This window comes from Colossoma macropomum, unplaced genomic scaffold (genome assembly GCF_904425465.1).
Source record: "Colossoma macropomum unplaced genomic scaffold, Colossoma_macropomum, whole genome shotgun sequence".
Classification (NCBI taxonomy): domain Eukaryota; kingdom Metazoa; phylum Chordata; class Actinopteri; order Characiformes; family Serrasalmidae; genus Colossoma; species Colossoma macropomum.
In genome coordinates this window covers 108,731-126,152 of record NW_023495392.1, presented here as the reverse complement: position 1 = coordinate 126,152, position 17,422 = coordinate 108,731, and the positions used below count along the sequence as shown (strand labels likewise).

Sequence of the window (17,422 nt, the reverse complement as noted above, 5' to 3'; positions counted from 1 at the left end):
GGACAGCTTTTTCTTTAAAGGCTACAAAAGCTAACAAACAGGCCTATCACAATCAATAAATTTTATCTGACAATGAATTGCTTTACAAATAAATGCAATTAAAAATTTAATTGTCTTATTTTATTGTATTGTATGCAACCATTAAAGTACAAGCCTAAACTGGTTAAATTAGCTGATCTTACTTTCTAGCTATCCATACTTCCTCCTGAAAACAGATTTAAGCCAAATCCCATTTCTTTTTTTTCCCCTACCCCTTGTTTTTGAATGTCACCTTGCCCCTTTGAACTGAGCTACAAGGACTAGTGGTTAAAAGCCTCCTCTATGAAATGGGACAACCTCAAATACAAAAGAGCATTACTTTATTAACAGGCTACTATCAGTGCTCTGTAGGCGACCCTGCCAGTCTGCAGTGATAGCAGAGGAGGGTAAAGTTAAGCAGCCTCACTGCTGGGCGTTAATTACATTTAGGGAATCATATGCCTTCAAAGAGGGGGCTACAACAATTATTTATTATTATTATTTATTAGCTAAAGTCAGCTATTTGATAGCTTCTTGTTTGAAATTTCCTGTTCCACCTTAAATGGTGCAGCAGTTCTGATGCCTGAGGTGCCAGAATGTAACTGCTGCACCATTTAAGGTGGAACAGGAAATTTAGCAAGCTAGTTAATGAGTCATCAGCATACTATTAGCGTTTTATGTGCTTGTTCTGAAGAAAAGGACATTGAAATGACATTAAACTTTATAGATAATACAACTGTTATTGTAATTTTTTAACAGAGAAAATGCTCACATGTGGGTTTCTTTGGTTGTTTGCGCAGCCATCTTGCCTGTTTTTCTTTTTTTTTCTCATTTGGAGTCTGAAAAACCTCCGTTTGGAGGGCCATGTAGCCCTAACAATTTGCCCTACCCCTCTATCTCAACAAGAATCGGGACATCCTAAACCTAGACGTGAGCACAAAAAATAGGGGTAGAGCTAAGTGGTAGGGGTAAGGGGTGATGGGATTGGGCCTTAGTAGCTTCCAAATTTGAGCTCAAATAAACAAATATTACTCACCACTGCCCTCTAAAGGTGTTAGAACACAAAATTAGAACTTCTAATTCTAATTTTTAGAACACAAAATTAGAATTAGAATTAGAATTAGTTCTTTCTGAAATACCCATGATGTGTGCCAATAAATGCATTTTCTGCTTTTTTTCAGTTACATAAATTTGCCTCAGCTCAGTGAAGAGGAGTTGGATTCTGTCATGGACGCAAAATTTGGCACAACACTGGCAAAGACTGTCAGAGGAGAAAGAACAATCTTACAGGTACAGTAATATTACAGGATTTTATTGCAGGAGGTTACAAACTTTCAAGGCTTATTTGGCGTGAGATTGATAGAGATTGACCAAACTTTTTGACTTGAGATTAATTAAGTTATTTATTATTAATTAATTTATTTTTTAAATATTTATTATTTATTTATAACATCAGCAGGTATGTTCAGTCTGCTGTAAGATTTTTGGTATTTTCCCATTTGCCGTGAGAGTTGCATCCTTGCATCCCTTTTAGCTCTTGCCAACGAGTAAAGCCAGTACTCTTGTCTGGTCTCTTGCTTGTCTTCTTTGCTTCCTCCGACAGCATCCTCTTCGATCTCTTGGCAGCCTCTGCCATGATGTCCATACTGGAATAACTGAGCTAGCTAAAGACCCATAATTCTTGGTTGGTGTGTGATGTGGCGCTGTAAGCATTATGCAGTTCTCGTGAGAAGTGCATCTATATCCACTTCTCCAAAATGACATAGCGCTTTAGGCATCGCGGACCCAGAGTGGCAACGACAGAAACGCCATTCTCCCTATTATAAGACAGTGTACCATCAAAATGATTTTAAAGCTGTTATTATAAGGTAAAACTGTTACATAATGTTGCTTTAAAGAATTGCGATCAGCTGGGATACTAATACATATGCAGATTTTTCCTTTAATTGTAGACCAAGAAAAATAAATGATTCTTTGAAAGCTCCTCATGGTGATAGTGATGCAGGTTTGTTTTACACACAACACTGGGACTAAGAATAGTCATGTTTTAAGCATGTTTTACAGGCAGTTAAGGATAGAGTAGTTTTTCAGCTGTACATGTGTGCACATTGTAACTGGGTGTTTAATCGAATACTTAAGTTACCCACTCTACATGTGGGAGATCAGAGTTCAAGCCTGGTGGGGGAAAAGCATTTATTGGGCTTCTAATGATATATCCCCACGAATCTAATTACGTCAGTCTGGTGCTGCATATGTGAGGAAGTTTTATCCATTCTGTCATTGCAGCATTTAATGGTGCAATGATAGAATGGAAACTCATTGTGACAACAATAAAAATGTTTTTATCATGCAGATGTAGACATGAACCACTGTATTTCAAGTCCAGAAGGGTTAGACAGAAGTAAAAGGAGTTGAAACCTGTCACACTGTGATTAAAAGGTGATTAAATTAACCAACTATCACATCATCACTGCAAGTTTTCAGTAGTTCCACATAAACTTTTACTGTGCTGACTCTAAGGCTGTCTCTGACGTTGTCAAAAGCCACTTCAAAAGATATCTTTACATTCTAGTAAAAAAAAAATAAATAAAAAAATAAAAAAATCTGCCACCAATACAAAAGATAATACTGATTTATGCCTCAAGTAGCATCCCCAAAGAGAAGGGTTTGTTTGAAAGCCCCTTGTAAAAGATGCTTAAGAAAACAATTGATGGTGATGAAAAGAACTGATATCACTTATCCACCCAGGCCCTAACTGTTGTGTAATTGGACATGTAGGCCTAACCAAGATTCAAGATTTCAAGTGGTCTTTTTTTCAAGCACACATGCAGGAAGTCCAAGAGGGACTTCATATTTAAACGCTACTGCATGTCTGAAAATCTTGCCAGTAGGTAAAGCAAGGCCCATTTATAGTGGCAAAAGGGGTGAAGTCAGCTTTTAGAAGAAGCTTTTAGAGCCACCAGTTATATTATAATAATCTCTTTAAAAACGTAAAGTGTTAAGTAATTTGTTTAGCTCTAATTCTCAAAATATTTTGTCATAAGTGTTCCTTATTTGTTTAGTCACTTTTATCATTTCCTTCAGTGCAAGGTTCTGCCATTAGTTGGCAAGATTTTATGCCACCATGGTAAAAGAGGATGCCCTTCCTAAAGCTCTCGGGGACCTCTGTGTACACCTCTATTACCAAGTACTTGGTAACTGACAAGGTGTCCAAACTTTTGCACATGCTACAAGTACAATTTTTTTTTATTAAAATCAAAAAAAGTTTATCAAATATAAAGGTGAATTAACATTTGCAGAAAATTTTATTTTTGTAGTTTGCTGCAGAATGGTTTACTTCTTTTCACTTTGAAAATTAACAAAATATGTAATTTGTTCCAGAAAATTTGTATATGTTTGTAAATTTTAATCTAGCTGGTTGTGTGTAGAAATGTCAAAAGACAAAAATGTAAATACTGAATTGAAGAACAGAAGTTACAGATATTCCAACAGTGTACCAGAGAACTTAATAAATAAGATGACATTGAAAAACAGATAAGCACTCATACATATTCATATTAGGTAACATTTAATGTTCATTCTGAATCAGTCACAAATCACATTGTGTGGAGAAAATAATCCTACAAATACTCCCTCAGATAATCTTAAATTAGACAAACTGTGCTACACACTTTTACAAATATAGGTACTTAAATGCTTTTCTGGCTTAGACATATGGTTCTAGGGGAAAAATGAATGGGTATAGCACCTTTACATTATGTGGAGGTTCTCTGGACCTTAAAAAGTTTCTTCACACTGACACACTCTTTTCAAAAAAGTTTTTAAGAACCATCTATAGAAAAGTTCTTTAGGGAACCAAAGTGGGTCCTCTAAGGAACTGCTTCAAAGAACATTATTGTTAAGAGTGTGGATGGATAGAGACACCTATATTATGTGTTCTGAGTACTGCTTTCAATACACTTTATTATTACTTGCTTTTATCTACCTGTTTTACTTCCCTTTTAGTCTTCTTCTGATATTGCAGTACAGTTTTGTATGCTTGGAGCAGTGTTTAGCTAACCTCCCAAATAATGAGAAATAAACTCTACCAGGTAGGCTCAACATTTGCAATTGCTGAAGGCTGTAGCTTTGGGTTTAATTGATGGAAAATGCTGTTGGTAGTCATTCTAGTGCCCCCTAGTGGATGTGAGCATCAATAAAAATATATCTTCACTGAAATTTATTTTGCCAGAAAATGAACAGCATAATGCCAGTATACTTAGTTACATGAGCAGTCTTTTTTTCCTTTAGCATTTCCAAATCACTGTTTTCATTTGTCTACTACATTTTGCACACCTAAATGTTTAATTATGTTTGTATTTGTATTAAAAAAAAGGCATATGTGTTTATGTAGTTGCTGTTGGATGCAGATAGAATGAGCTGACACATGAAATGCATGAAATGTGTCAAAATATTATGTTCGCTCATTTCAGTAGATTTCTTGTTGTTTAAAAATTAAATACACATTTGTTGACAAAAAAAAAATTACACATATCAATATTTGGATTCCTGCAGAAAATGCGTCATGCTAACATCTTCATGAAGAACCAGTAGCTATGACGTCACTACATGCTATTTTTAGCAGCTTGCTTCATTATTACTGAACAGCTTCCCTGCAGTGATACCAACATGATGCTCAATTCATTTATCACAGCCAGACACTTTAAATGGTAATCACAAGTAAGGGGAATGAGTGTGTACATGTGAGCTGAACTGAAACTGCTGCTGCAGTATTAAGTTTTCTTATCTAATACTAAACATTAAGCACTCTGTTCCTCAAAAACCAAGCAAACATACTAATTACACATAATGCTGTTTCCACACAGCACACAGTCAGAGACAGGGAATGCAAAGAATTATTATTTTATTCAGGTACTGATCTGGTAAATGGAGGCGTCCATGCAATACACAACAAACAACAGATTCAAGAAAAACAAAATGTATTGATCAATATTTTGCTGCTGTTGGAATAAAACCTTGTATCTCCAAACTGATAATTTACAGGAAAAGGAAAAAACATACTTTATTTTTTATGCAATGTAATCAGACTTTTTTCCAAGTCATTCTAGGTCATTTTCTTTGAGCTGTTCATCATGCAATTTGCAGACAATGTCAAAAGTAAACAGGCATTTTTAAATTATGTCAAAAACTGAAACAGGACAAAAATGATGATACAAGGTTTTGTACCGACAGCAGCAATTTGCCACTGTCAAACTGTCTGAAATCTATATTACTGTATTATTATTGCAGCGCTTAGAGTGTGCTAAGCTTCAAGCAGTCACATAAAATTAACAATAAATATTTAGTTAACTCTCCCTGTGAACAATAAGCTAACATCACTGTGTATCACAATGAATACACAGATGCATGTTATCTACAGATGGTGAAAAATTTAAGGAAAAAACTAAATAAATGAGTGGAGATCATACAATTATAAAGCATCGGTTCCTACTGATGAAACATTTCTATCCTGAAGCGAATGGGTGACAATGCCCTCAACCACATGGTATGAGGGGTCACTAAATGGTATGAGGAGTATGAAAATTATGTAAATCATATGCTATATCTATCTATAAGTTACACTGAAGCTGTTCTAGCAACTTGTGGTGGTTCATCATCTTAATGAACTGTTTTTTTCCTTTAATATGTCACTTGTCTGTATACAAGTTGTTTTATATGCATGTTTAAAAGAAGATCTGATTTACAGAGCATAAGTTTCAACTCCTTTCTGAACAAACAGAAATGAGTAGTCTTTTGACGAGTAAATCTCTCTCCTGCAGTCGGAAGCCATCGCCCAAGGCTTTCAACCTGAAACTTATTCATCGTTATCCTACAATGATAGGAAAGGTCTACAAAAACAAACAAAAAAAAAACCTAATGTGAGCACTGAAATCTCATTCTCTTGTCCAGTATAACAGGCCAATATGGCTGTGAGGCCAGTAACCATGCAATTAATTTAAAATGTATTTAAAATAGTCCTATTAAAAAAAACACAAAGCATTAAAATTTTAATAATTAACAACTCAATGTAATAATTTAAATTAGCTCTGCAGCATAATATTGCCTTAACAGGTCACATAATTTAATCATGGTCATTGTCATAAGTGCGAAAAAACTACTGGACCACCAAATTACTGCAGTCCAAAAACCAGACAACACAGACTTCAGAATACAGTTTTGCAGTATTTTTTACAATTTGTAGTAATCTTCTTAGATTATTTAGCACTGAATGGATGATTTGAATACAGTGATTTTCAGGGCATTCAGTACATATGTTTGATTATAAACAACATCCATTTTAATTTTATTATATAACCTTTGGTTATCATGTTTTGGGTCACACACTGTGTCATAACATTTTTGTGCAAAATTACTGATTCATGGCATTTTCAGTAACCGAAAAGGAAACCGTTCCGCAATATAACATTTACAACATTCCATAAGCCAGTAATCAATCAAGTAATCAAGCAATCTCTCTCTCTCTCAGATTATCATTGTACCCGGTCAATTCCATTCCTGTCAGTTTTAGGACTGTTGCACTCCACCTTCTCTCAGCTTTAACTCCTGGTTGTACCTTTGACAGAAAGAAAGGGTCATCCACAAATCCATAAATAAAAAAAATACAGCATTGAAATACACATCTTAACAGAAACTAGGCCTTATAAAGAATGCAGTTATATTGGTCCAGCTGATAAATGGCTAATGTTTACAGAGTCTACGTGTATAATGATGGCTCAAGCCATTCTGACAAGTCAATTTGATTTGTCTGTAATTCCAGCCAGGTTTTTAATCATCATGACCCCCCAAATCAAATGTGTAAATGTAAATTTGATTTATTATTTTGTTGAGGAACTTAATCTAAGAAGTGTGCAGATACAATTATACTCTCCTGTAGTTGCTTTGTGTCTCAAGGCATGAAATACAATGAAGCAGTTTGCCTGTTCACACCAAGTGAGCAGGTGTAGTATGATATACTTGCTTTCAACTAAACCAAAAAATAAAAATAAACATTTTCCACCATAAAGTGGTATATGAGGATTATGTGTGAAACAAAGATCAATGTGCAATTTAATTGTACAACCTCATTTTCAAAAAAGTTGGGATGCTGTGCAAAATGTAAATAAAAAAAAATTCAATGATGTGCAAATAAAGTAAATCATATATTTCACTGAAAATAGTACAAAGACAACATATCAAATGTTGAAACTGAGAAATTTTATTGGTTTTTCAAAAATATTTGGCCATTTTGAATTTTATGCCAACACGTTCCAAAAAAGTTGGGACGGGGGCATGTTTTCCTCTGTTCCTCTTAACAGTTGAATCATTAACATTTAGCTGATTTTAAATTAAGTGCATTAGCTAGCTAAGCTACATTGCCACCTTGACTCAAGAAGCATTGCAGTAGAGAAGAGCGGGTTTTGTTCCACATCAGAAGAGCGCTTCCGTACTGCTGTAACTAAAGTATGTTTCATAGTTTTGCTCCTCGCATGCTTCTTTCAACAACAGTCCCTGTAGCAGTGACAGCAGGAATTACATCTATGGCTAATCGAATGAGCTCATTTGTGGAGCTTTATGTCTTCTTGGAGTCTTTTGTTTGACTGGTTGAGCTGTAGTTGAATGTCCTCTAAAGCCAGACATACACTGTGTGATTTTAGGAATCTTGTTCTTTGTTGACTCGCACTGCTCTTACAGACTGCTCTGTCTATGAACAATTTCAGATAAAGATATTTTATTTAAAACAACATGCTGGACTCCGAGAACTGAGGTAACACACTGACAAACTGAGCAGTGCTGCCAACAGTGTGCACTGAAGCTAAAACCAGGCAGTGATGTACACAATAGGACAATAAGTCTCTCTAGAGCCTATTTTTTAAACTACTAAGCTTACTTATTCATGGCTACCTCTTTATTTATGGTTTTTTTTATAAACAGAGGATTATCAAAGTAAAAATTTCAATGTACAGTCTAAATACTTGTTTTGTGCATATGGCACAAAAAAACCCTGTATTAAAATTTGTACATTGCTATTCTATTTAATCAAACTGATTCAACATAGATGGACAGCAGTAGCCAATGTTGACTTTTTCGTCTCCATTTATTTAACCCACATGTCTCCACCTGTATCGGTGAAGTGGTTGTGTTTGTGTTTGTTTAAAAAAGGGCTGTAATTGCACAGTGTATTACTGACAGGAATGTTTAAACTGATCAACAACTTTGCGTCTGTCATGGAGTCAGTTAAGATTTCAATGTGCTGGAGTCATGGAGTCAGCACTTCACTGTTTCGTTAATTAGCGCAGCAGTGTACATTCGGCTTATGTCACATGGTATCAACTGGTATCGGAATGTTGGTCTCTGTGAATTTTCATGATTACGAGTACGAGTAAATGAGCACGGTGTCGGACCGGTACCTGATGCCGGTATTAGTATTGATGCATCCCTAGTCTCAATTATTGAATACATACTCACCTCCAGATTCGGATGAGCTGGGTGCTTCCACACAAACCCAGGAAAAAGTTCACTGCAAAGAGTGCCCAGTTCTTCGGAATGATCACCAAGCAGTACCTTGACCAAATGAAGCCTGGAAGAGTACCATGGGGACGACAGTTGTCTTTTTGGTACTATATCTGCAACGTCTTGACAGGTTTTTACAGCTTTAAAAAGTAAAAATTCTAGGAATCATCTTGCTCTTTCTTGAAGGTTGCACTAAGGTTTCCTAATTCACATGTTTGCATACAAAATGGTTAAATGTTCCATTTTGACTTCTACTGCACTTTTTTGCTGGAATTCTTTTGCACTTTAGGGTGATGACAATTAATAAAATATTACAAAGTTACAGACCTAGAAACTGGGGGTTTGGTGTGTATTCATATATTACTGTCCAAAAAATCAGAGACCACCCACAAACAGAAAACATCAGACACTGCTATTTGTCACCACTGAGTTATAGTGTCACCTGTACTGCCAAAAATGGCAAATAAATGTGCTTCCATCAAGAGCAGTTGCCAGTAATTTTACAACAAAGTGGTTTATAAACTTTGCACAGCACCATTTCATTTGATTGCTTTTTTTCCTTCAACCGGTAGGTACTCGGGCACAAATCAAAGTGGCAAATCTGTGATACTACTGGTTGAGCTATTTAGGGGTGCAAGTTATGAAGTGCATGAACAGAAATACCAAAATGGCGCACAAAGCAGCTGATGTCCTATGAAGATGCCAGAATAGATCAGCACTGTGTAGAGTCAACTACAGTGATTTGCGTAATTCGTAGTAGGCGAAATTTTCTCAGGCAAACAAATTCATAAGAAATCAAGAGCATGAGAGCAAGGAGGAATGGAAATTCCTTCTGGTTACATATTTTGTATGACCGACAGGGGTCACAGGAGGCCATTGGCAGTCTCTGTTTACAGATTTGTTTCTTGGATTCAATTCAGGTTCTTTTTTTGGCCACATGAGCCTCGTGTATAACTAATAGTCCTAACTAAACATCAGGAACCTTAGTCAAGCTATAACTATTGAGACGTCACTGACTATAGGAACATGGGAAGACTTAAGTACCCTGATTTTCTGAAGTTTACACTTCAATAAACAGAAATAGTAGCGTACACAGACCGTGCAATAAGAAACTTGAGTCTTATACCCCCGACACACACACTCCCACATCCAGTATACAGTACTGTGTGAAAGTCAGAGATCAGCCTTCATTTATTTGATTTCTACTCAAAATGGATATTAAGAAAAAAGTTCCTAATTTTCAAGATGAGCAAAAAAGCATTACACATGTGGTGTTGGGGCGAACCCATGGGAAATAAAAGTGTGGAGGTGCTATGTCCCTTCACTCTCTTCTCCTCCTAAATGACCCGCTGTTAGTGTGTTTATGTCTGTGTGTGTGTGTGTATATGTTTGTATATGTGTGCGTGTTTGTGAGGGTGGACAACAAGGACAGGCTGATGACTGGCTACAGCTGCTAAAAGACAACCTTATGCTGGCCACTTCTGATATTTTATACATCTAGTATTTTTACATAAATTGTTATGGCTGTATTGATTTACAACCCCATTTCCAAAAAAGTTGGGATGCTGTGCAAAATGTCAATGAAAACAAAATGCAGTGATGTGCAAATCACTTAAACCCTATATTTATTCGAAAATAGTACAAAGACAACATATCAAATACTAAGAAATTTTATTGTTTTTTTTTTTCTTTAAATAAATGCCCATTTTGTGTTTGATGGCAGTAACATGTTCCAAAAAAGTTGGGTCAGGGGTATGTTTACCACTGTGTTGCATCACCTTTTCTTTTAACAACACCCTGTAAGCGTTTGGTAACTAAGAAGACCAACTGCTGTAGTTTTTAAAGTGAAACTTTTTCCATTCTTACTTGATATACAACATTTTTGGAACGTGTTGCTGGCATCAAATTCAAAATGGGCATGCATTTAAAAAAAATAATAATAATTTCTCAGTTTCAACATTTGATATGTTCTCCATGTACTATTTTCAAATAAATAGAGAGTTTAAGTGATTTGCACATCATTGCATTTTGTTTTCATTTTCATTTTACACAGCGTCATAACTTTTTTGGAAATGGGGTTGTAGAAAAACAATGTAGTCCACCAAACTCATTAAGTAACAAAAACATGAACACCACACATTGGCTAACAGAAAATTGCACCCAAGTCTCAGCAACTAAATATAATTTCAAGTGTTTCCATATTTAGTGTGTCCAGCCTTTAGTACAGCTTCCATTCTTTTTAGGAGGCTTGCTTTCAGTTTTTTAAAGAAATCAGCAGGATTTTTTTTCTACACCTCCTTTATTCAGTCTTAGAAGCTGGATGCATTTTCTGCTTCTTACAATCCAAGTAATCCCCAACACATTCAGTGATGTTGTGGTCTGGGCTCTGGGGTGGCCAGTCAAATGTTCTGAGAACACCAGCAGCTTGTTTTGCAAATCTTCTTCTTTTTTGTCTATTTCCTTTTCTCAGTAATGGCTTCTTGATAGCTACACACCCTCTCAGACTCATATTGCTGAGCTGTCTTCTCACAGAGGAAGAATGGACATAAAAACACGTGGATATTTTTTTGGATCTAAATCAAGAGTAGAGCTTGATTTTCTCCTCTCTCTCAAAGATGAAAGCTTTTAGTACTGTTTAGTACTGTTTATCTATTGGTGATTAATGGTGCAATACCTGGCAGTCCACCAGGTATTGCATGGTTGTTAGGAATCATGTTATCTCTGGAACCATTAATTTTTTTAAAAACCTTTTTTAACTTTTGGAAACGCCTCTTTTTCCCCAGTAATTTGCCTTTGACTTTCACCTTCAATGTGCAAGTGGATTATATCTAATTTCCTCAGAAATATCCCCTGAAAAATGAATGACTTGTACTTAAGAGCTGTTTTGACAGCAGTTTAAATAAGTGAAGGGTGGTCTCTGACAACTGCACATAACCGTACACCTTCTTGACCCAGTACCTGTGGCTGTGATGACACATGACTGGGAGACGCTCAGCTTTTCTGGTGGGCGGGTCAGATCAGAAAACCCGGCAACAACCAAACCCTGTGGAGAGATGAGGGATGGGTGGAAGACAGATTAACTATGTAAAGTAACCATGTATATATGTGTTTATTATTATGCATCACAATGTTTTTCTTCTCCACTGTTTACTACACCAATCACATAAACCCTACCAACCAATTAAGGTGAGTGCCGAATTATAGTTTAGACAGATGGATAATGCTAACACCTAATCTAGTGGTCTCCAACCCTGGTCCTGGAGAGCTACCCTCTAACAGAGCCTAGTTCCAACCACAATTTGCCACATCTGCTTCAGCCAATCAACCTGTTCCCAAGTCCCTGTTTGGCTGGATCAGATGTATTAGAGACTGCCAGGCATGGCGGTTAACTTGGGCTCTTCAGGCCACACATCATCATAGTGCAGTGTTTCTCGATTCTGGTCCTGGAGATCCACTGCCCTGCATTTTAGTGCTTTGCCTGCTTTAACACACCCACTTCAACTCACATACTGGTTGTTAATGAGCTGATTAGTTGGATGAGTGTTAGGAGCAGAGCAAACACTAAAAAGTGCAGGGCAGTGGGCCTCCAGGACCAGGGTTCAGAAACACTGCCATAGTAAGACAACAATAAGAGATGTAATAACAGCAAGTCCAGATCCAGGACAGCAGTAAGTTATTTACATTTTTCTGCATATACTGAATGCTTTCAGGTTCCTTTATTTGTATAACAGAATACTAATCTGTCCTCTGCTTCAGGAATGATTGACTAAGTACTGAGACACTGTCAGCTGCCTCTTCACAGCCATGCCAGTGATAAGAGCACTCCTGGTTTGGGACGGATCCAGCATCCATCTTATACTTCTCTGTATAAGATGATAAATTTCAGTGAAACTCTTCATATTTAGCACTTGGTTAATTATCCAGTTGTAACCTTTCTTTGAACTCAAGCAGCACATCATTGGAGCCCAAGTCCTATGGCACCTGGATCCATCTCAGCCTTATGTAGTTTCATAGTTGAGCTGGGAGTGGGGCTGTGCTGTCACAACAGGAAGATCCAAAACTTCATCCACAGCCTTTTTTTTCCTGCAATCCCAATATCACATTTATTTTTCCACCCATCAGCTTGGTCACATCTTGAATTCACATTGGCAAAGGGGTAGGCTCAGAGAGAGATTCAAAAAAGTAGCCAATGACCCTGGATCTGTTGACAAGCCAATGGGGGGTAAACTATACACCTTTTGCAGGCATGTGGTAGGTTCATCACATGGCGGTATGTATGTCATTTTCTGTACTGTGTGTATCCAGCTCTGTGTTAGCTTCCACAAGGAATATGATGAACCAGGTTCCAGCTCTAAAGCTACTGAGGCTTACAGCTTTCTCTGTCCCCATGGATCCTTAGCAAGTGCTTACAATACAGTGAAGAATCTTGGAGCAGTACAGGTTCAATCTATACCAGTGTTCCTCAAACCAGTCATAGAGGCCAACAAGACAGCCCCTGAGTACTGACTTCTGGAGAGTTTGTGGCTCTTGACAAAAAATAAAAAAATAAAAAACAAACCTGAAACTACCTTCTTAAAATCTAAGCATTATGAAGCCTTGTACATCCTTAAGTTCCTGGTCTTTGTGTGCAGTGTTTTGTCTTGGTTATTTGTTAATTTTGCAAATGTTATCCCAATAATAAAAGGCGTTTGGAAAATTAATTTCAGACTCTACACAAATATGCATGTGTGCTAAAAAAAAAAAAAAAATCAGTTTTAGTAATGACACTAGTAGTTAAACAGTTAATGGTATGTTGCATCATTACATTTTACTTGTACTAATGACATACCTCGTTCTTGCACCACTACAACTGCAATAACCCAGCTGATGCAAGTGCACTTTTCATGAACATTTCATAAAGGAAAAAGGGCAGAGGTTGTCTAAAACTGATGCAGTTACACTTTAACATCACTAAAGAAAGAGAAAGAGAGTGAGAGTGAGGGAGAGAGAGAGAAACGTTAAACATTAAAATTAAATAGCAGATTCATCTCACCCATTTAAAGACAGGAGCCCAGAAGAAAACCGTCTTTGGCCCTAAAAGAACAAAACAGAAATTCTTATTACAAATCTGTAGATCAGTGGCTTTCAACCTGTGGGCCGCAGTAGTACTGTGCTAGTTGGTACAATTTTTAAATTGGACTAATTTGAAAAAAGTAGAACAAGGCTGGGCCACCTACAAGTGAAACAGCCCCCAGTTTCAGACCAAGAAAACCAAGCATAAACTGAAACGAAGCAAATACACCAGTGAGTAGCAAGCTTTATCGCATCACAACAAAAATTAACAAACAAGCAGAATGTCTTCAGGTGACAAACATATTTTTCCTCCTCACAAAACAGGCAAACAATATCACTGGGTGGGCTACTTTCCATGTTGGAAATGTAAAAGGCAGGCAGAGAGGTTCACCACCTCATTCAAGAGCTAGAACTTTATGAGAGTTTTTGGTACAGTTAGGATGTCTGCAACACAATACGTGCCCCGTTTCAGCTGTGTTTGGAGATGTTAATACCATATGTGAGAAAGGAGAAGGAAAAAAATCTTTCCAAAGTTTAGCAATAGGTTTTAGTTGCTGGGCACAGCTGCTTTATCAGCTTGTCTGTCACTATGCCAACAGCAGAGACAACCGTGATTGGTCAGTGTGTTCTTGCTGCTGGGAAAAGAGGACAGGTGCTCGAATTAGTTTGTTGTCTGAAAAAACTGCATGAAAAATTTGCGTTTAGTGTGCAAAGGCCTTTAAGCTTGTCCGAGAACAGAAAACGCTATACGCCTTTTCAAATGAAGCTTTGAAGCCAAACAAATTATACCATCAACTGGAGGCTAAACATAGCAAACATGCCTCTAAATCTATAGAAATGAGCCACACCACACACACATTTATCAAGGGCTGACACTCTGCACTTGTTATTGTTTCACTTCAAATCCCATGTGTGGAGTGCAAAAAAAAAATTCCTTTGCTGGTAGGCCAGATTGGACAGTCTTTGGACTGTATTTTAAAACACGACACTACTGGAATGCAAATCGCTAGTGAGTAAGAATACGCTTGTTACAGATACATATCTTGAAGTTTCACTGATGGATGAGATATTGAAAACTGAGAGAATCAAAATATACATGAACAAAATGTCCTCTAAACACCAAAGAGTTCAAGAACATACTTATGTTGAAGATATTTAGATTGTGTTATTGGTTTCCCCTTCTAAAATGGGCACTAAAATCATTCATTTGTCACGGCTGAAATGTCAGGCTTCACTTTGGCCTCATCACTGTGTCACTTCAAGTAGCGAGTACAGAGCCAAAAAAATACTTTATATGTTCTCTTTTGGCCTTTCAGCTCAGTCAGCCCAAACGATTTACAGACTAATATTCCTTAAAATATAATGATGATTAAATTCATATGGGACTGATTTAGAATTTGTTTAGATTTAGATTTGATTATTTGTTGTCAGCTGGCATCTTCAAACACTGATTTCAAGGTAAACAATTGTTAATACAAACGTAATCTGCCGATAAACCATGTTGCGTTTGTCTCTTTGCTCAAAAGGTTTGGGACCAGTGTAGATAACCTAACTCTACTACAGGCCTTAAATGACAAAATTGACTCTAAATGGAAAACTGTTCAGGGGCAGTGTTGACGAAAATGAAAAGCAAGCACTTTGTAAATAAATGTTTTAATATAAATAGAATATATCTGCAGTTTTTGAAGGAATGGCCACTAGTATTTCATTCAAATGGTACTCAAGTGTAAGACTGAAAGGACAATTTATAGACACTGGAGGACTTTAGGTCACTCACTTGGCTCAGTAAACATCAACCAAATTTAAATAAGGCAATGAAAAACAAAAGTTCTTTTTTTGAAAAAAAAAAAGTCCAAAAGTTAATCCTGACAGTTTCCTCTAGTGTCCCACTGTCACAAATACTTATAATAAAGCCTACTATTCAAACAAGTATTAGCAAAAAAAATATTTTACAACCAAACAATTTCACTTGTGTTGCAGTGGACAGTCAACTCAATATGCTAATCAAAATGAGCTCACTCTTCATTACAGTGAATGGCAGCATGGCGCCAGGTGTAACCAAGGTGGTATTTTTCTAACTTTGAGAAAGGGAAGCCTTTAGAATCGCCATCAAAATTAATTTTTCATGTTCTTAATTTCCCATAACTTCTCAGACTTTATCACAGCTGAAGTGCACTGATTTTCTTGCTGAATGCAGTGCAACACCGTATTCACATCCTGAACGCCAGTCATAAATGAAAGAATAAACATAAGAACAGCTAAAGGGAGGAAATGCTCTTCTATATTTTGTGCAGTTGAAAAATATAGAATAAATGAAAAGTGCTTTGAATGGATATCAACAAAGATCCTAGTTTCACCCAAAAAGTGGGCGTGCCCGCAGATTTTGAAGCCGGCTCCAACCCCTCACATGATAAATGAGGTCACTTTGACGTTGAAAGCTAATTTAAGCTAATGAGCCTGAACCGTATAAACAGTGCGTCAAAAGGTGTAAACAAAACGGTTTAGTATCGACTTTATAAGGCCAACTCAATGTCGGCTCAAACTCTTAACCAGCAGTCTGCGGATGCTGCTGTAGACGATGATTTATGGTTCTTTGGAAAAGAGCGAAAGAGGATGTTGGCCTGCCTTTGTCTCAGACTCTTCATTTTGGCAAGAACCACAAAGAAGGCTAAATTGCACACCTCAAATTGTACAGAAAAGCATTAAAATTAGAAAGACATCTTTGAATAAATACGCCGTCGAACGCTACATTTAGCGCACAGATTAGCTACGTCTTCAGTACCCTTGTCAAAGTGAAAGTGGCAGGTTTGAAAACACAGTAACGTTAGTCATGGCATTAGCCGAAGATTTGGTTACCTGCTGGATGGTTGTACAGAGGTCTTAGTTTAGGCGGGAGCATTAGCTCGATCCTGTCCAGAGTCCTGTGGTATGTAGCCCTCAGACTGGCCGAATAATAACGGCGCGGCAGTCGAAGGCAGAGTTTGGTGCAGTTCATGGCGGTTTGATCGGTCTACCCTTGGACGTATTTTTGGAGAAGACCCGTTCATCCAGCAGTGCCGGGTCATATCTTCACACCATCTCTCCACCCTCCGGCACGACCTATCACAGTGCCCTCCTCAGTGTGCACACGCCCATAAAACCGCCACTGTTTAATCCGCGACACAGGGACACGTCGGTGCTGAGTGTCTACTGTTTCTCAAGGACAGCAGCTCATTAACCTGAGCGCTTTAGCCAACAGCAACAACGTCATAAAAAATTCTCACAAACGGCGAAACACGTTAAATAATATGGCGTACTGCTAAATACATCAGGGTTGAATTGCTGACAGTGTGTTGGTGAGGCTTCTTTTAAGATATCGTTTGCAGTGGGGCTACTTGATCATGTAGCTTCTTGTGAATGTCACCCTGGTCTCGACTGCGTGTCCTCCCCACTCCCCCTCCCCCTCCCCCTCCCCCTCCCCCCAGTAAAACACAGGCAGTCAATCAGGCGGAGTGGATGGATCAGTACAGTGACAACTGATTGAAAGATCAATATTAAAGCTTATTCACCCAGATTTATCTCAAAGTTGCTGCATAATTTCTTTGCCATATAAACAAAGCCAATCGGAGTGGTTTGATATGAAATGGCGCCTTATAGAGAAAATTACCAGTTTAGATTACTTTATGGCGAAAGGAGCCAGGTGGCAATCTCTACAGTGCCATATTATTTGCAATCCAAAACTGAACACATTTAAAATACAGTTAAGTTAAACCCAGAACTATCATGAAACAATGTTTCAGGTATCAGGCAAGATATTGGTAGC

The 17,422-nt window shown here is 37.5% G+C and overlaps 1 protein-coding gene across 1 annotated transcript; it reads right to left on the bottom strand.

Annotated features, from left to right (window-relative positions):
* Nucleotides 1-4,904: 4,904 nt before the first annotated feature.
* Nucleotides 4,905-16,714, bottom strand: mpc2a (mitochondrial pyruvate carrier 2a). Its single transcript, XM_036562476.1, has 5 exons — nucleotides 16,477-16,714; nucleotides 13,601-13,641; nucleotides 11,527-11,611; nucleotides 8,524-8,635; nucleotides 4,905-6,631 (listed from the first exon to the last, which is right to left on the bottom strand). Exons 1-5 carry the CDS (start codon nucleotides 16,613-16,615, stop codon nucleotides 6,583-6,585), a joined length of 426 nt encoding a protein of 141 aa, XP_036418369.1. The 5' UTR covers nucleotides 16,616-16,714; the 3' UTR covers nucleotides 4,905-6,582.
* Nucleotides 16,715-17,422: the final 708 nt, after the last annotated feature.